The 21,054-nt window shown below is 42.8% G+C and overlaps 1 protein-coding gene across 7 annotated transcripts in view; it reads left to right on the forward strand.

The window, feature by feature from the left end:
- The window catches only part of LOC128302606 (RNA-binding protein Musashi homolog Rbp6), a 684,518-nt gene that overhangs the window by 453,847 nt on the left and 209,617 nt on the right, over positions 1 to 21,054 (forward strand). For all 7 annotated transcript variants that reach the window (XM_053039462.1, XM_053039466.1, XM_053039463.1 and 4 more), the window contains one exon: positions 7,698 to 7,790. In XM_053039462.1, the coding sequence (XP_052895422.1) occupies positions 7,698 to 7,790 (93 nt within the window). The remainder of the gene's footprint in view (positions 1 to 7,697; positions 7,791 to 21,054) is intronic.

Here is a 21,054-nt window from a genome sequence, read left to right on the forward strand (position 1 = left end):
CTTTTAAAATAAAAAGAAACTATGTTCAAGCACCATTCTAGTCTTATGTGTCATAAATTCTAGTTGAAAATGTCCGTTTGCTTGGATTTTCGGGATAGTTCACCAATATCGTGTTAACAGGGGGGCAGTAGATTCCCTGTTTTTCCGTGAATTGAGTTGAATTTTTAAGAGATTTTTGTAAGATATTAGACATGCCTAAAATCTTAAGCTTATGAAAAGTGCAAAAAAATGAATTTTTCAAACTGCTGACTATACATCTCCCATTAAAAACCACTTGTCGCTTGGTCCCCATGCCGTTTCATTCTTAAAACCCCTCTCCAAAACAACGCTCGCCCATTGGGCACTTGAACAAATACGCTTTGATACACACAAACTCAGCGTGCTTCAGTTCATTTAGGTTGGAATAAACTTCAAGCACTTTGTACCATGCGTCAGCTTGAATGGCGAAAGTGAAAATCGCCACAATAGAACTAAAGCCGCAACTGCTCGCTAGTGTGGAGGGTGGCGGTGGTGGTGGCAGCACTCCCGACGGAAGATGGAAAGCATCTTACCCGCGCCTCGGTAAGGTTTCGCCCGCTTCTCTTGGGTCGCTTCCTTATCGAACGCACCACGAAAGCGATTTTTCAAGGGCTAGGAAAAATCGGCTTGAAGAAACCGACTCCGACTCGGCGTTTGCTCAAGTACACACCGAGCTGAGCTGAGCAGCAGATTCTTTTCGGGGCGTCATTGGTAATTTTGCGCTCGAGTGTACCGAACCGGGCCAACGTTCTGAAGCATCCCCCCTCCCTCGCCGTTCGCTTTACCAACTGCATTTACACACCGTACAACGGTGTTGTGTCTTCATTTTATTTCATCATCCAAATCCCTAAGCATGGTATTATTATAAATACAAAATGAATTTCCACTCACCCGTGCGCCGCCCGGAGGAGCGCATGAAGTGGTTGAAAGTAGCGAGGCAAAAGCAAAAAAAAAAAAACAACGAGTACATAATACGGCCACGATCCAAACGAAACGTCTTCGAACCGCCGGTCTTCGGAACGGTGCAAATGGAACCGCGCACGGAGGCAGGCACGCTCGAGAAGCCTTTTTCTCGCAGCGCTAGAATCCTTTCACGCGGTTTTTCACCCTTCTCTGGTCCCGCACGCCGGTTCTTTGTATAACCCCGCTTTGGTTTTTGTTTCGCACTTGGGGGGAGTGGGGTACAGCTTTCTTAAAGCTTGTCGGATTTTCCCTTTCGCTGGGTTTCGCTGGGGATGTACGAAAGTGTGCCATCAACCATCTGCGCACCGGGTTGCCCCGAGGAAATCCGGCTTTCCTTCCGCCCTCTCTCCTCCCCTAAAAGTTCCGCTGGGTTCGATTTTTCATCTTCTCAAGTCTGTACCGGCTTGTCTAATTTCGACTCCGTTTCTTTCCCATAAAACCACTCGCTTGTTGCTGGCTCCTGGTTGTTTCCCGGCGGTGAAGAATCATTGTTGGACCGCTCCATCCTTTTGTCACGTAGCGCGCGGGTGCCGACCCCCGGGAGCCCGTACACCCGTAGCCCACCATTAAGTATTCATAAAGATATTTTTTAAATTATTATTTTTCAATTTTACCCTTATAAAAAATCACATAACTATAAATATCGAATCCATCGTTTTTTCACCCCCCGTTTTTACGAATTCGGTTCGGTTGGGTGGAAGATGCGAGAAGATGGAAGGTGGTCGACGAGAAAACCAACCACCCCGTACAGAACCCATCGACCGGTTTGGCGGGGGTTTTTGGAAGTGCCAAAATATGTTTGCCGACAGTGGGCACGTTTTTCACCTTTTCATGAATACGATAAGACCGTCGGGTGTATCGATTGGTTTAGTTGAAAGCGGTTTTTTGTTCCTCTTTTCCTTCGTTTTTTTTTCTCTGTCGCTGGTAGTCTAGCTGCTATCAGAAATAAAAACCGTTTGCATAATATACCAACAGCGAAAGAGAATGGTTCGAAATGGGAAACGCTCTAATATCATTATTTATGATCGACACCTCGATTCAATTAACCCAATTTTAGACGCAGCGAAGCGTCGTTAGTCGGTGAGTAAAATAAATTTCTAGCTTAGCGACCAGTAACGATCGCCAGCGTCGCCGCAAGTACCGGTGGAGTGGATTTTGGTTGAAATTTTGGATGATTAGTTTGGTTCGGTACTATTATTACTGTTTTTATGTATTCCATGCAACACCCCAACCACCACCATGCCACTGAAGCGCTTGTTGTTATGCATGCGTTAAGGTTTTCTATTTTATTTTATTTTTCCATGCCGTCTGAACGGTCAATGCGTTCACCGGCGAACTTCGTTTGCATGTCAACGGTGGAGCAACGGTGGCAATGAAAACCTCTTCGTCTCACTGCGCGGGTGTTGGCACATTGCACATTGCTTAGCAGCAGAAAACAGCTACACAGTTACTGGATCATCCCTGTTGTTGGGGTATGGTCGACACACACTCACACATCAACCCCCGGTGAGAGCATTCACATTTAGGGGCATTCATTTTCGCATGCACTGCACGTCCGAAACCCAGCCAGCGAAGCCAGCATCAGCCTACACGGCACATAACTATTTCACCATACATATGTAAATGAAAGTTCTGCTCGGATGCTTCCTTCTGTCAGGCTTGTGCCCTTTTTTCCACCGTGCCACGGGGGTCCAGGGGGTTTAAGGGTAGAGCTTACGGTTCCATCGTGGCACTGTGTGTTTTTTATTTTTTATTTTCGTTCTGTTTTTGTACTTTTACTTTTTACCCATTCACTTCTACGACACATTTGGTGGATGGCTCACCGGGCCGGCCAGACTGTTTGCGCACCGTGGGAGGATGTTTTGGTTTTGTTTTGCGTGCCTGTGGTGGTGTAAAGTTTGATCTTCAACCCTTTTTTGCACACACGAAGATACGATCCGTAAGTGCAGCAAAACAACGGTTACGATGGCCAAACGGTGGTGCAATTCGGCGCAGGTCAAGTTTTGGTTTCACTTACGCCTAAATCCTTCTTACCGTTTCTCCCGCTTTCTGCCAGCTCTCCCGTGTGTAGCTGCACTTTGAAATTGGATTGTTTGTTATAACCGCCGGTTGTTCGCTTCTTCGTTGCCGCAGTGTGGCGTTCTGCTCTCAAATTTCATCCCCCATAGACCATTTGTGCCCCGTCCCCGAAACATTACACACTCAGTGCACGTTTTTCGCTTCACTCCAAACAGCGTCTCCAAACCCCGTCGTTACCGGTATGCAAATGCGGTTGCGACGACGGTAAGCGTGAAACATCGAGCCTTGCTGCTGCTGCACGTACGGTTTTGTACGTAAGTTCACATCGGGCAAAATCGTAATCGTAACGCTCGAAGATAGTTTCGATCGGCTTGAAGGACAGGGTTATGGCAAAAAAAAAACACTCACCATTACTTCTAAGCCTTGAGTGAAGGTTGAAGTTTGATACACCTAGATATTTGCATTTGATGTTGATTGCTGGACTGCAAACAGTATTGATGATAAAGTGCACACATTTTCATTCTATTTAAAGAGAGAATCAGAATTTTAAAAAAAAGTGGCTTTCATGTGGTATTTTTTAATTTTTATCTACTTAAAGAGTAGTAAATTATGAAGGAAACTTTGAGCGAAACAATGTTTTAGTAATGATTTGTTTGGAATTGTCGTCTTTGCTAAGTATTCCTATTCAATTCAATTCGTTTGTTACTGTTTGTATAAAATTAGGTGGTATAAATTAGGTCAGGAAATTGTGTTTTTAGTGTAGGCCTTTTTATTTCAACCTATGACGAATTTCTGCTTACTGACGGGCACAGTTTCCCCTAACACGGATATAATTTTTAATGACGCTCCGTAAATCTTTACCCGATATTTATACTAAAATCCTACCTATTTAGTCCTAGCTAACGTTATGTATTCCTAATTTTCTAACTATTCTAATGGTTATCCCTATCTTGATGTAACCTATCCTATTCTATCCTATTTCGCTATACAACTACCAATCACGCTCTTCTCTATTAAATACTAACTAAATACTAAATTAAATACTAAATATTAACAATTACGAACGAACCTATGTCAAGCTATAATTATTTTACTATAATTTAACGTTCGTACTATAATAAACGTAATAATCCATAATTGATCTACACCGGTGATACGATTGCTGTAACGTCACATTACCCTTATTTCGATAACGTAAATGTTTGCCACATTAAGGCCTCATGCTTCCAAACGTAATAACTTCAATCTATACAGAATATTTGAGACATAATTAAAGCAATTTCGGCTGAAGATTTATCAGTATTTAACCTATGCTATAATTTTTTTGTTGATAAATCTCTCTTTGATACCTTCATCCCTCCTTTCCCTTGCCTTAGTAGCCTTAATTTAATTTTTTTTTCTAGTCTAGACCTTTACTCTTAGTAAGTACTTATCTTATCTTTGCCACTATGTTAGTTTTTAAATAAGGCGCTTAGTTATAACTTATGTTTGTGAAGCTTGTGCGGACAAACTAATAGATAAATAAATAATAATAATAATAATAATAGTTCTTTTAACTATTGATGTTTTTTTTTAAAGAACACCTGTTGCAAATCTGAACTTAAGTTCACAGGACTTCAAAACATTTGAGGTAACTTCGCTATTTGTTTTTGTCCTGATTGGAGATTTGCGCTAATTTACATTAGGATGTGATTTGTGTTTCAGAGAAAATGTAGAATGCAATAATCTATTTTTGAAATAATCTAATTTAATTTAATCTAATGACAACTGTAATGTTTTCTTGATTGCCTTATGCCCTTACATTATACTTGAAACCCATTTAAACTTGAAAGTTATATAATTATTTAAAAAAAAAACTACATATAAAAATGATCATTACCCTAACACTCGGCCAATGCCTGAAGGTTTTTAATGATCACTTTGTATCCCGTGCCCGTGATGATAATTGAAATAAATTTTTATTCCTGCTCCATCATTACGTTAAGTGCGGGGTTGCTTATTTCTTCATGCAATTCGTTACGCCCGAGTGTGCAGTGAAAATTTAACACACGCCCCGACATAAACGTCCCAAGGAATCGCTTCCACGGGCTACCTACAGGGAAAGCGTTATTGATTCCGCGACGGACAAGCGCACCGCGATTCCAGATGCACCCGATGCCAGCTCTGATGTAAAATTCATTCGGTAATCACGCATACCCACTTTGCATCGTTCGGGGCGGTTGGCTGCAGGCCGTTTTGTCAATCAGCTCCACTAATTTGCCCTCCCTGGAGTCAATTTCCTTCGTTTCCACGCTGTCCCCCCTTACCCGCCTGCCGTCACGATGACCTCAGGGAAATGGCGATGGCACTTTCGGGTGGTGGATATTTGGCCAGAACAGATAGCGGACGGACAGCTGATTACATGTCGGTTTAATAAAATAATGCAATAATAAAGTAATGAATTAATCAAACATGGAATTGAATTTCTTGCTCTTTGGCGCTGGGCCCGGGGCACTGGGTGAAACCATGCACGGCCCAATGCGAATGCATGGCCGGTGCCGGATGGTGGACGAGATAATTGTCAAGGTGATAGCCGGGAGTAATTTTCCGATTGATCCACTCGCGAGAATTGCCATTTGCGCTCGTTACCATTTCTGGTGGCCCCTTTGGCCATTTGATTCGTCGCTTCCATTTCGGGCCGGGATGGCCAGAAGAACGGGGTGGGGAGAATGGGCGGGCAGGCAATTTGCTTACAACCTCGTTGTGCCTCGAAAACGGTGGAAATGATCAGCTCAAGGAACCAAATTTAATTATCATCTACGAAATGTCGTGAGTGTTTGCACACGATGTGTTGCACCGTTGAGAGTTGGCTCCATGCAGGTATGTGCCCCAAGTTGGGTGGGCACACTAGGGATGGAGGAGAGAGGAGGAGGTAATATTTACCACCTGGATTACGTTAAATGTTTCCCCCCGAAGTGGGGTCCCTTAGCGGGGTTGATTGAAAATTGCTCTCCCAACTTGAGCTACTAATATCGTTTGTCGTAGTTCATTGTGATTAGCAGGTGTCAACTACACCCACTTCGGGGCAATCAACGATTGATCTAAATTTTTGATTAGAATCTGTGTGTGTGTCTGTGTGTTTAAGGAAGAAAGAGTTTGTTTTCTGACAATTTGCATCCAAATAATTGAGAGCTGTTTGTAAATTATGCACGTTTGATAAGATATATTCAAGAGTTCATCGTATAATATATCTGTAAATAATAATTGTTTGAATTTATACTTTACGATTAGGAAAGATTTCAAGAATTTATGTGTTGTGTTTGTTTACACTTTGACAACACTACGAGCCCACAGTATAAACGGACGCATCATGACAGATTAGGAACACTATAGAAATGAAGCGAATGAACTGCATGTAAGATGAATTGAATGAACGTTAGAATAAACAGTTGAAAATTGTAAGCCCGCAAGTAAGGACATACTCACCACGGATAATTCACAGCATTGGCTACGGCCGTGTCTTAGCACTCTACCAGTGGAAATTTCTCACAATATTTATAATATAATAATTATACGTGGTATATAGGGCCAATTTTATTGAAATACTCTTAAATATAAAACCACTCAGCACCTTCAAGATAACAGGCTCCAAGGCTACTAACAAGTGTGAAATAAAACGCCTCTTCCCCCGTACTCACTTCCGTCCGCTGAAGTTGGGCAAATTCTTTCCGCCGGAGGGGGGGACGGGGGGGGATCAAATTTCGCGCCCCAAAAGAAAGCTCATGTGTGTGTGTGTGCTGGTTGGAGCGCTTCCTGAGCGGAAGGCATTCATTTTGGATGAATTCCCATTTTTCCTCCCGTTCATTGGCGTGGCGTGGCGTGGTCTTTTCAGTTTCGCTTTCGTCGAGCCGATTTCGTCCTACCGTTCCGTTTCGCGCAAAGTTCAACTTATCCTCCATTTAGTGAAGCTGAAAGGATATGGCTTTAGGCGCCGGAGACATATTGCTTCAGATTCGCTTAAATCGAATCGCTTGCCGGCGAGGGAACGGCAATGTTTCCGTTCCGCTGTGCCGGTTTTTTGCTTGCTCCACACTGCTTCTTCCAATCGTGTGCTTCTATTTGGGGGGAATGGGTTGGCTGCTGGCCGCTCCATCCCTTGGAGCACGATTGCTCCATCGTCATATCTGTCACGATTGTTCAATAAAAATATGTTTTGTATTTATATGCTCCGGTTGGTTTTATGGGCAACTGTGCAATTGAAGATAATTTATAATCATCCCATCATGCCGAACGGAACCGTGCGTTCGACTTGCTTGCAGCTGAAAATGAGGGACGAAACGAACCCATAAATAACCTGCGAGCTGTATAGATAGTCCACTCATACACCAGGCCAGCCGGTCACAAAACGTTCAGCTGTCGATGGTTCGATTTCCGTTCGGAATTTACCACCATTTGTCTACCACGGGGCCACACTGTTGGGCACGAGCGAAGGGAAAGAAAAAGCGCTGCCCTTTGCATTTAACGTCCCCAATCATTTAGCGACCATCAATCGTAACGCACTGCTTTCCTCTTCGCACACTTCGCTACGCTTAGCTTTCGCTTTATTCCATCGTGGCTAAATGCGATCGATCAGCATTCGCATGCGGGAGTGGGACGTGGGTTGTATTCTGTGGTCATATCAATTAATATTTGTATTTTCCCGTTAAATTTTCCCACAGATGGTGACGAGAACGAAGAAAATATTCGTGGGCGGACTCTCAGCGCCAACCACGCTGGAAGACGTTAAAAGCTACTTCGAACAATTTGGACCGGTAAGTACCATGCGCGGGGCAGAGCAGTGTTTCTTATGATGTTCCATCGTGCAAGTAGGTGTCTGACCGTGTCAGTTTGGAGTAAATCCTTTTCCGGTACCGAAAAACTTTTCCACTTAAGCTTTAGTGCGGTTTTAAACTTTCGGTAAATCGTAGCGCGGAGTCATGGTCTTTTTATTATTTTGTTATATTAAGGATTTTTTTGTTGTTGTTTGGTTGGAATTTCCTTCCGGGTGGGATGGAAACATTAGGCAGGATAATTACATTCCGTTTGCGGAAGAAATGTGAACGACGAAGTGGGAAAAAATTGCACTTTTTCCGTTTTCCTCTCAAACTCAAACTCGCAAATACACAAGGCTGGGTTCTGAAGATCGTAATCATTATTTTCATCATCAAGTGACTGCCTCACCTGGAGCGTTGGATCGGTATCGGCAATTGGGGGAGGCAAAAAAAACACGGAAACAGGTTGGTTGACATAATCCAGCCGCTGGGAAGTTGGTAGAGTTTCTTTTTTCCCGTCTTCTTCCTGCTTTGTTTTCTGCCCGTCCTCGGTTGTCACACTACATAATACGGATGCACCCATGGCCGATTGGTGATGTTAGCATTTATCCAATTGTCCAAACAAATTCCCTAAAGCCATTTTAAGTTTCTCTTTGCTCGTGCTGGGTTAGGGATTCGATGCCAGCTACTGCCAGGGGAAGGTGTGAAGTGTGATGGGGCGGTGAACTGTTGACCACGCCATCCTGCTGCGCCCAAAGCGCTCCGGGGAAAGTCGGAAAAGTTAGTCCTGCTTCGAGAATCCGACCTGGGATCTCAGCTTTGACCGTGTGGTTTTATTTCATTTGCACTGTTTTTACTCCAGCCAGCGCTGGCTGGTACGTGCGCGATCGCACACACACACTGCACACGTGACACCGCGGGCAAATAGCTACCGTGCCGCATACCACGACATCCCGGGCAGCTGCTCATTTCACCACACATTATGCCGAAGGCAGTTTTCCACCTTCACACCTTCGCATCGGGTTCGAAGGTGGGTTTTCCACTCCGACTAGCGCTGGCTTTTTTCCGACACACACAAACAGTTGCTCAGGTGAGAAAAGTAAAAGGACAACACTTTATGTCTCGAGACAGCTGCGGTGGGGGAGGGGCTGGAAGTGAAAACACAAACACAAAGTCGAACATGAACCCAAAGCCCCGAAATGGGATGAAGTGCTAGAGCAACAGGAACAATGGGGGAAAAAAGAGAAAAACAAATTAAACAACCCAGTAAAGTCATATCTCGAAGACCACCGGCGTACTGGCGGGTGGCTTTGGCTAGGGCGATCGTCCACTTGGATGCTACGCGCTACGCTAAGCCTCCCACCCCACCCCCCAAACCACCGGGACACAGGCTTTTCGCGAATGACAAAGTGCGGAAAACAGCTAATAGCGTTTAAGGAAACTAAAATTAAATTCATATCAGTTCGGGAAAGTTTGCTTGCGTTCTGTCTGCGTGGGGATATGGTATGCTTTGTTTAGTATAAGCTCAAAGAAAATGCTCAAGGGAATGGCAGGAAGTTAACGCAGAAACAAAAAACGGAAAAATAAGAACAAATTCAAAATACCAAAAGTTGGCACATTGCAGATATCAGCCGCAACCATGCGACGGGTTTAATTTTGAATTTAACCAAGTGTGATAAGAGAAACGTGAAAAAAATGCATTATTGCTAATTGTGAGATCGAATCAGGGTATTTTGTTTTTCTAGCTAATAGGGATTGCGTTTAAAAAATAATAAATTTAATGTAACCGTATAGAAAACTAATAAGATATGTATCTGTGTTTTCATGAACTTAAGATACAGGATACAGAAAATGAATGCGTAGCAATAAAACATTCGAATTCAAGTGAGATTTATTAAATGTTGAAGTAGTATATGTACAAAAAGCTTTATATTATAAAAATACACTTGGGTTGAGTTTTTTAAAGCCAATATAGTACATTTTCTGCATAAATTTCAGTATTGTGAATCTTCACAGTATATTGTACATTACAAATAAAGATATCCATCAAATCGTAAACGAAATAATCGAACGAAACATATAATGAAAGATCGCTAGTTCTCATAGTTCTTAGGGAAAATTTGAACAACATCTTAGATTTATTGGAATTGGCTAATAAATCAGCAATAAGGTTTACATTCAGCATTAACATTTGGTGAAATTTTCGAATCTTAGAACTTTACTATTTTTTAACATTCCTCAAGCTGAAACTGGTTCCATACAAAGCCTTCTTTAATGGCCCCCCGCTTGCCCAAACGTCTGATAAATCGGGATCGAACAGAATGCATGCATGTGAATTAGAGATGTGCGCGCTGAGTAAGAGTGAATGAGTGAGTTGAAACCTTCGAGAGAGTGAATGAGTATAAATCAGCACGAAGAATTTTTATGACTCCTTTAACCTTAAATCTTAATCTCAAAAGAGTTATACTACTCTCTTTCTACTCTACTTTTACAGAGTGATTATCTTAGTGAATTAGTGAATCTAAAGAGTGATAAAACAGTTTTACTCACTCCGGAATGAGTTTCTAGTCGGTACAGAGAGTGAGAGTGAGTATACACGCAAAAGAGTGGTAAAATCATTAATACACTGCAATACTTTTTAATGAATCGCAAAAGAGTGAGTAAAGGTTTCAAATCTTTAAACCCATTCTTTGACTCTGATTCAAATCATTGAAAAGAGTGATTATTCTCATCTCTAATGTGAATAGAGAGCGTTGTCTATCGCATATCGCATATCTCAATAAAATACTCAAATCAGTTGGAAATATTCTAGATCTACATGTGAAAATTGATATCAATTTATTTCAAGAATCTCTGAATTAAAGCATCAACTTTGGTCAAAAGTGATCGTTTTGCTATTCAGCTGATCAGATTAAACTTAATTTAATATCAAATGAAGCAGAATAATGCACTTGTTTGCACTCTTTGCAAAAGCAAAGAGGTTGTTTCGCGAACATTGATTCCAACCACCGGGCTAATAAGCCAACGATTCCAGCTCGCAAGTACACAGCTGCCTGGCATGGGCTCATAACTAAATCAATATTCGGCGGTTCAAACGTTCCATAGCATTAGATCGAACAGAAGAAACGAATGAAAAAAGAAAAACGCATCACCTCCAGATTGGATTCTTTTCAAACGAGCAACCGAAAGCGTCCTCTCGATGCTGAAGCAATGCACAATGTCTTTCGCTTCCCCGGTTCCGAATGTTCGCGCGATTGCACAAATCCGTTTTGGTGCATGCATTTCAGGAATTTCTGCTGGCACGCACATTGTATGCCAGCTGATGCCAGCGTGTGTTTCGGGGGCCCCTGACAGGGGGTTTTGCGACCATAATATTGCATCCCCCCCCCCGCACAGTTGTCAAGCGCAATCGTACGAAAAATGCTATGGCAAAAGGAGAACCCGGTAAGGTTTCCATAGACAATGGCGTACCCCGTACCCGGGGACCTAAGGACGGGAACACTTGTTAGTCAGCAGTGCTTTCGAGCGTCTATTGATCCGCCGGGTTGTGTTGTTTGCTCGGTCTGCATCATGTTTATTTGTTCGCTCGAGCACGGACGCCCGATTGCCTTTCTTGCACGTTTTTGCACCCGTGGATCATCATCATCAGTGCTTCATTGATAATGGTGAAGAATTTGATGAAGTAGAAGAAACGCTGTACAGAATTCATACACACAGACACAAATGGGAACACAGTCGTATACACATGTTCACGTGTTGGCTGCAGCGACACATTTGCCGGCAACGCACCGGAGAGTGCAACGGAATTTGAACAATTTCCCATCACAATAACCAACTTTTCCTTCTGTTTGGCCCACTACGGTTTCCCCTTTTGGTGGAGTCAATACGCTCCTTCTCCATTTTTCTCTCACTCTCTCTCGCCGCTTTCTAAAACGCACCACCGTGTTAAGATCGGATCGGGATCGTCTCGATTGGAAATGTGGCGTCTTCATCGTACCGAAACTAGCGAACATCCCTTTCGCCAATCCCCCACCCAAAATGGAGCACCGTGGAGGAACGTGCTCGTTTGCCCGGGATTAAATTCATGTGCAATTGATTTTCTCAATTTACACTCTATTTATCGCCCGCCTTTCATCCGCCTGTGTTTCTGTCACCCCCTTTTCCGACCACTTTTCCTTCGGCGGGATGGCGCACACACAGCCCGGCCAACGTGCATCGGCAAAGCATACCAACATAAACCAACATAAATGGGCAATGTTCGGAACAGATTCTGTGCTAGCTGCCAGCTGGGTTCCTCCATTCGGTTTGGAAAAGCTCGGGACAAAACTTCCACCCTTTTCCCGCGCGTCAAAATGCCTTTTGTGGCGAAGTAAAATCCTTTCAATATATGTGCGTTTCCCACACATTCGCTAGTGCAACGTGCAGTTTCGCCCCGTCGTTCGAAGTGTTCGATGGCGATTTGCCACCCCAAATAAGGCGTTGGGGTTCGCCACGCTTTCGCTTCGGGGGAAAACTCGCAATCGCTTTTCACTTGTGCGAAGAATGGATCAGCTTCCAGCTGCTCAATTTTGCTGCTCGAAAGACGATGGCACGAAACCGGGGCATATCCACTCGATCACCATTACCATCATCGCCGTCATCATGGCCGGTTGTCTTACCGGTGTGGAGGGCGGCCTCCAAGCAAGGGTATATGTGCACGTGCACCTAATGTGTGAGTATCGAGAGGGAGAAAACACGGCGCATTAGCAAAGAAAATCCGTTGGCGGTCGGCAAAACCCGGTCCGGGATAGGATTGTCGTACGAATTTATTGCGGTTTCCCATTAGATGGCCCGGATAAAGGCAGTACCCTTTCCCGTTTGACAGGCTGCTTAAGTGGGGGGTTCATTTTGTTGCTTTCGCTACGGTGGCTTCCAGGAACCTTTTTGCATGCGGTTAAGATCGTTTCAGCATATTCTGCCGTTCCTTCTTCCGCTTGTAATGGAAGCAATATTTGCGATGCGAAAAATAAAATCCATTTACCCGTAGCTGTGTGCAAGGGGTAGAAAATGCGCTGAGAGTTGGAATGAAATCAAGCTTACTTTTTATTTGCCACCAAACACATTATCACCGTCCATAGCCCGCATCGGGGTGTCGTTTAGCACAGAATGTTTAATCATGCGTTTGCCGTATTCAAATTACGCGACGACGACGACTGAGTGTGCACCACACAGTCATTAATTAAGGCCGAAGCTATGCTCGATTGAATATGTCTTCGCGTTGGATTGTTTGTTACGATTTGATCCACCGTAAGAAATTCGCTAACAGGAGCTTATGAAGCAAATGATGTTGACGATGCCAAACAATAATCATAAAATGAGCGATGGTTTTGAATGAAGACGCTGGAAATTTCCAAGTGAATTCTCATGTGAAAATAATTTTAAAATCATTTTTCGTCGTATCAATTTTTAAGAAGATATTTAAATGATTTAAATTTAAAAGTTGCGAACTAAAACAGCAATCAGTTTTTGGAAAAAAAATTATTAAAAATTGAATTAGAAATCATTGGACGAGGATTGGAGGAAAATTGTTTGCATTTAGACGAGTCTAAAGTCAATGGTCCATTTTGGAATAACGAAATATTGGGAAACATCTGCTTTAAGGTAATATTTTTGGTAATAATCCTTCACCATAGTATGAAAATGTTCATACTATAGTATGAAAGTATGAAAATGTTCGGATAAAATTGTGCTTAGCATTGGTTTAGTCTGAAAATTTTATTTTTCTGTATAGCGTAACCACTTACCAGACCATGAATGCCATTTCTGGTTAACTAAACTTATATTAGCTACTACAATAGTTAGTTTTTGATAGAGGGAATTGGTCTGGATGGGATTTTGGACTGGTTCTCTGAACTGGATTTTTGTAAAAATGGGTATCGTTTTAAATAAACCAACTTGAGATTTACTACGTTCTATTAACAAACGAGCTTCATTTGAAGTTACTTAGCGAAGGTTTCAATTATTGATAACATTTCGATGCACCGTGGTGTAAAAAACCGTTGGACTAATCACTTTTTTACTTTTCACACTATACAACCGTAGAGAGATCTTCATCTGGTGCAGGAGTCGCCTGATCCTCTCAAGCAGATGATAATATTTTTTTTATTTTTGATGAAAATTGATATGTTTCACTGTCCTAAAGGGGCTATTTAGATTGTATATAGATCGTCGTGGCAAATGTTTAGAGTGGACTTGTGTAAGTGTTCTCAGATTTCAAAATGAGAGGAAGGCAGCTAGAACCTTAGATAAAAATAATACATTTATAGTACATTAATCTCTTTTACTAATACTTTTGACTTAATAAAATGTCCATCCACTTCCATAGTGCATTCACCTACGATCGAGACGAAAGTCACTATTAAACGAAAGTCTTCTATTAAAATTAATGGGACTTTTCACACGCACCAAACATCAAAATGCGAGATTGAAAAAGGAACGATTTTTGTGTATCAGATAGTCAGCCTCTGTTACGAGTCCCAACCAAAATAAGACGCCGAGACGAAAAACCATAAAAATCGCACCGTTTACCGCAATTAATCAGCAGAGAAAAATTTTAAAATCATTTCCGATACCATAAACATGCAGATTTGCATGTCGCAAATCACACATAATAGGACATCCCGAACCCCCGGAGCTACAATTTAATCCGCACCCTTCGCCATCAAAGCAACAACTGTCAAACGATCGCAGCACACCGAAAAAAAAAAAACAAAAGAACACAGCACACTGTGGCTGTTATGATATTGAATTCTATGCGCACCGCAGCGTGCACATAAGCATTATGTTGTTTCACATCGTCGTAAAACGGTGTGGCCCAACTATTCCACTCGTTTCGCTCGGGTCGCTATACTTAATGTATGCAGATCGCTCTATGAATTTCCACAAATCCAACTGTGGACGGATAATATCGCGCCTGTGCTTACTTCGGGGACCCCCCCTTTCCCCTTTATGTGTTGTGGCGGTTGGTGCTGGCTTGCTTGGTGTCAAATCACTTGGATACACACCACGAAATGGAGCACTTGCTTCAAATGCTTGCAACTACTTCCCACAGTCAAAGGGGTATCGCTGGCTGGCTGGCTGGGTGGCTGGTTGCTGTTTTTTTACGAGCCCCTCGATTTTCGTTCGCAATGTTGTATGATAATGTGTGAAATAATTGCAACGATTTGCGTTTGCTACATCCGCACTGCCTCTGGTCCGGACTCAGTCCTCTTTGGGCTTATGATGGGGGTTTGCTTACAGCACAAAATGGTCGGGAAGTAACAAGTTTTGTTATAGAACAGAAATCTTACAATCCTTGCAATAGTGCAGCCCCTGAATCTTTGCTACCATTCGCCGAACGCACGTACCGCTGCGAGCTTCCATTTTTGTAGTGGCCCCGTTACACCTCCTCCCCCACACACGCACATTTCCGGCCACGAGGAGATGAACCTCCGGTCGGAATCCTTTATGCCCCTCTGTTTGTATCCTTGAGGGGGGGAGGGGGGGGGGAGCAGTGGGTTTGTTAAAGCGTGGGGCATGAAAGTGTTATGTGAACCATACGACAATGCTTCCTCTTGCAAAAACATAACAACAAACGTACAAGTAGTCCCGGGTTCGAGGAACTGAGAGAGCAAAGTTTAGCAGGGAGGCGGCAAAGTCATATGCATATGAGGGGGGGGGGGGGGGGGGGGGGGCACTGTATGCTCACACGTGTACGACGTCATACACACATACGCACTCATCCCCGTACTGCTAAGGTCGTATTCATACAGCGCTTCACCCGCCACCCAACTCCACCCAACACCACCCCCCTGGGCAGAATTGTTCCTTGCAATCCAACCCCGATCGTTTGCATACTGGCGCGTCTGCCATCAAACTATATACCCGCGCGTCGTCGTCGTCACGACAATGTCGAATGGACGTCGAACGGGTATAGTTTCTTATTTTATTTTATTGAATCATTTTATTTGCATATATTATTGCACATTTGCGTCATGCCAGATATGAGCTTGGATATCACAAGGAAGCATTATTGTGCTTCCTCCTTCTTTCTTCGTCTACCTCCCCACCACATAATCCAATGTATGGAGGAGGGCTTTTTTATGTGTGTGTGTGTGTGTTGCCCTTAACTTCCAGCTTACTCGAAACTATTTGCAATGATTTCTCTGCTCGCTGTCGCTTTTTTGTTGCTTTGTGCTGCTGCATGTATGTTCTCTGAGGCTTCTGTGTTCTATATCGCTATTGGCTCCACTTCTCATAGCTGCTATTACCAGCCAAAGTCCTTTTGATTGGGAGGTGGTCGCCTTTTTGCTGGGGTAGGCAAATGGAGGAAAAGTTCAAACCATTCTCCTGCCCGGGGGAACAAAGCAAAACCCCCATCGTGTTGCTTTGTCGTATGTGTGCACACACACACACACATAGGCACACACACACAGTGTATCAAAGGGTTGAGGTTGGAGTTCTGTAGATCCTGCTGCACAATTGCCAACAGCGCAACATCACGCAGCGAGTGGAAACACACATCGACCACTGTTTTATTGCCACTTGATACATTCGTTTGATGGTGTCGTATGGTTTTCGATGGGCAAAAACCGTACCGAGCGCTGTTGTGCACCGCGTGAGATTTTGAAATCAATTTTTATGGTATAATTTTTCCTGGTTTCCGTCACAATTGCATTTCTCCCCCTTGTTACTTCTACCGGGTGGATGGATCATCAATCCATTGCTGTTCAATGGGAACAAGTCATCGCTAGAGCTCAAGAATATTCTATTAGAAATGGCAGAAAATTGCTTATTTATGCTTAAATTTTGTTGAAAATGTATGTAGGAAATATAAGATATATAGGGCTTTATTAGGAAAAAATATTGTTCCAATGTTCTAATCCACGTGATCTTGATCTTGATCACGTCCCGAATGCGATTGACTGCGATCCTTTTCCTTTCCCCCCAGTTAACATTTTACTCATTAGCCCAAGTAGCATTCCCTCATCGTCCCGCGTAACACAATTGGCACCCATCCCATATGTAAAATATAGTATAATTGTTTTTTTCTTTAATTCGTTAGAACGGCCTGGCCGTATCGACTTATTTTACCACGTAGCCGGATAGTCAGTCCTTGCTACGGGGGATTTCGGTGCAATTTCGTTTATACTTCAAAATCACAGAGTTGACTTCTTGTTCTGGGCCTAATTTATTCAACAAATCAGACGATTTTTAGAAATATTACATTAAAATAAGTCAGAAAGAAATGTTTTATGTGCGAAAAAAGGTATTTTTGACCAATTTTGAGCTTTTTGCTTAGATTTTGTGCTATAAACCTGCTCATCTGTCAAATTTTCAAAAACCGCGTATCTTGGGGACTGCCTGTAGTTAAAATTCTAATTAATAATTATTTAGATATTAATGGCTGCAATTTCTTAAACATTCATAAAAATCACTTAAATTTTTAGAGGATCTAAAGTTTGTTTATGGATGTTTTTTCGTATAGTAAAATAATACTTGCTACTATATACTATATACTACTTGCTGAAAAATGGTGATATTAGTGTTAAAAAGCGAATTAAACCTCTTGGAAGCCCCTCGTTGGCCCCAAGCGATCTTATTCGACTTGTCGTTAGCTCAGCTAGGCTGTTCAGGTAACCTCGATGACCAGAACCTCTTTTGGCCATTTAGTACGCTCTAATAATGATTCTTTTCCGAAGACAAATTTTCGCCTGAATGACCTAATCGCCTAATGATTTGAAAAGAGGTTCAAATATGGTTTTAAGAAATAACCAACAAATTTTTCCAAAAGGTGCAGTCAGTAAACCAATATTCGTTTTCAAATGTTGTTTCATTTTTTATTTGTAATTTTTATTTTCATTTTTTTGTTTAGTTTAGTCGTCAATAACACCTTAAATTCATCTCAATAAATGTTTCAAAACTGTACCAGTTGTTGGGGCAATTCGTTTTTGTTTCTGCTCCCAGTGCTGCCGACACTGTTTGCCAATGGAATTTGCCTTCGAGTATAATTTTTAATAGCCCACACTTCGCTACGAAAAACGATTGTTTCACTCCAATCATACGGTTGTGGTGTTTCGGCGGTGAAAAAGTGAACAAATGAAAAGTAATAACGAAGGATTTATCCTGCGCATGAACTGCTGCACCGTTTCCAGCACTTTCATCACTTTGGACAAGCAAAACTTACACCATGTATAGCAGGAACAGAAGAAAAAAAAAAGTGAATCGCATGAATCCAGAGCGGGTGGAAAATCTTTTTTCCCCGGGGCGCTACCAAAGCGCGCTAGTTTTCCTCGCGAATCCGCCGCGATCGCGAATGCATGACGTCTATTTCATTTGGATTTTCGACCAAATTGCACGAGCTGGTCAAATATTGGTTTTCCCTCCCGTTTTGAATTTCTCGTGCACAGAAAATGGGATTTGAGGGGGGTGGATGGAAAAATACACACAATCGAGAGCTCCAGATCGAACCATCTGATAAGCGTCTCGAAAACGTGGCATCCATCAGCGAGCGTGTGTCCGTCCGGGAGCTCGGGCCGGGTGTAACCGATAAATGGTATTAGCTATCGCGCAGCTTTTTTTCTGCCATGTTTTCTGTTCTCCTCATTGAAGCATTCGTCCATCGTGTTCGCACTCGTGTGCCGCCTGTCAGCCGCGTTATGCTGCCGATGAGTTTCCACCGTTACAGCGGATTACCAACGGATGCACATAAGGATTCTGGCTTGTGCTTGTGCCTTGGTCGTGAGCCTTTTTTTTGTCTCATTTCTTTCGCTCCTTTGTATCGATTCCTCGCGCAGCACCGAGAAAAAGTTACATTAAACAATTGAAACCTCTCGCTAATCTGTGGACATTTGCCCGTGGCTGCTGCACAGCTGGGACCGGGGCATGGTGATGCGATACGACCCACCATCAGACACCCGGGCTGGCTGGTAAGGATTCGAATTAAAAATCAATATTTGAACTGCAGGATAATTGATTCGTTGCGACTTGTGGTTTGGAGATTGCCAACCAGCGGCAAGATTAAATTTCATCGATAGAGCAAGGCGGATTACAAAGAACTTGCTATAAACGTGGCTGTGTGGGAGTGTGTATTTTGTGGCACTTTTTATTGAAACAAGATATTTTCTTCGTGTATGTTTCATATTGGGAAAAAAGCTTTTCACGTCCCCATGTTTCATTTAATAAGCAGTAATGCTAGAAATTCCTGTTCTCCATTCATTGTTGCTGCATATTAAAATCCCCCATAAAACACAATTGCAGTGAAGAAATGGTAAGCTTAACATGATTTAAATTAAATTTTGCTTTGCAAAATCCAGCACGCTACGCGGTTGGGTATTGCACTTTAATGGATTATCATTTGATGACTGAGAAAAACGTTGTGGCTTACGAGAATCCGTCGTCAATTGCATCGTATGGCGTTGAAAGTGGAAAAGGAATTCCAAAACCCTTCAACCATCCTGCGGTAGCGTAGAATAGAAATATTGAAACTGTCGACCAGCAGCTCTGACATCGGTGTGGTACATGCTGGTAGCAGTAAAAATAAACACTGACCACTCGAGGGCAACCCCATGAATCCTGATGTCATTTCTAGGGAGACACACGGTGCGCTGCAGACCTTATCCCCTCTCTCAGCATGCGAGATGCGAGTTGGGATCAACAACTGCAAAAACGCAGACAGTTAACCGGCCAAGATTAAAAGCTCAAACTCTTCGGTCACCTATGGCAGGATGCAAAAAAGGTTAGGTCAGCCTTTCAGTACGACCACACACACGCAGCCATACCCTCCTGCGTAGAACAGTCGGAGATAGGAAGAAAGAAATACAGCTACAGCTTCTGTTCGGTTTGGTTGCTTCTATCATGGCCAGCGGTGCTCTGTTCGGTGCAAGGATGCTTCAAAGGCACATAAATAAGAGTGTTTTAAAATTCATAAAGCATCAGAGGGTATGAATTTATGCTCCGGGACAAACAGGTTGACAATATGAGGGCTAGCAAGCATTTAGCTTTTTCTTGTTTATGGTTTTTGCAAAATGAAATTGGCAAAAATTAAACTCTGGATAGGGCTGGATGTGTTTCTGCACAATATGTTTCAATTTAACGGTTAACGTTTCTTGTGAAAAATCTCACTTAATGTTTGTGAGTGTCTGTTTGCTACTGTTTATTCCGTTGTCTTCCTTTTTCTTATTTCTATAACTCATTACTGATCTGCGCAGGATTATCTAGGGCAGATTAATCTACCAAGTGCGTGAAACCTTTCATGAAACCTTTCATGCAAATAATTCCATCATTTCTCATCCAATTTCGTGTTGCATTTATTGGAATTTTTGAGAAAAAAATCGTGTTAAATCTAAATATAGACTTCGAAATTTCAAACCAGAAATTTAAAGTTGAAATCAAAATATTATGTTTTTTTTTTATAAAGATCTCGTTGATTAAATTGTTTCAAATATCCACATTTCAACCCGCATCAGCGGTAATGTTCGACTGCTCGTAAAGCATCCCACATTTTACACCGCCATCGTTTCGGTACGGGAACACGGCAGCCAGATAGTTTCGCATCCTTAAATTAATGGTCCAAGTTTCCATTTGCAACACTCAAGATTTTGTCTCGCTTTGACCGCATCGCTTCGGATACGGGCCACCGTTGCGTCTGCTCAACGAGAAGGTGAGCTGGCAGAAATTATGTTACCACTCGTGTAGCACTTATTTGTGTAGCCGGCGAACAGAAAATCCCAAAACGCTCCACTCTGCCGCTGCCATCAGCAGAGGCATCGTTATTCTATTCGCGCGCTTGAAAAGAGCAACACCACCGCCCCCAATCACCCCCAACACGCGCGCGCGCGTAAAAGCGCAAGCAGCATTATCTTCCGCAAGCGCCACCGAAGAGGAACGCTCCCGTTTTGTCGTCGAGTTTCGGTATGACGCGCTAAGTGAGTGTGCCCGTGCCCGAAAAACTTTCCCAGCACAATATTATAATAGAACATAAATAAACTAAATCATTTTAATGTTTATGATCATTATAATTATTGCTTTTAAAGTATGTATAACCATTAGCGCACGTACGGACCGTTACGACCGTGTTGTACGGTGCATCCCGAAGCCGTGCGTCGGGTTTGTGCAGGCGAGGCAGTGAGAAGTAACCGTTTTTTTCCTGAGCGAGGGCGTCTTGGTGAGTGAAACATTGTGCAAGAACGTTCTATAGCGCCTTCCCACGGGCGCCTAGAGCAATTTGATTTTGTACGTACGAGCG

This window comes from Anopheles moucheti, chromosome 3 (genome assembly GCF_943734755.1).
Source record: "Anopheles moucheti chromosome 3, idAnoMoucSN_F20_07, whole genome shotgun sequence".
Lineage (NCBI taxonomy): Eukaryota > Metazoa > Arthropoda > Insecta > Diptera > Culicidae > Anopheles > Anopheles moucheti.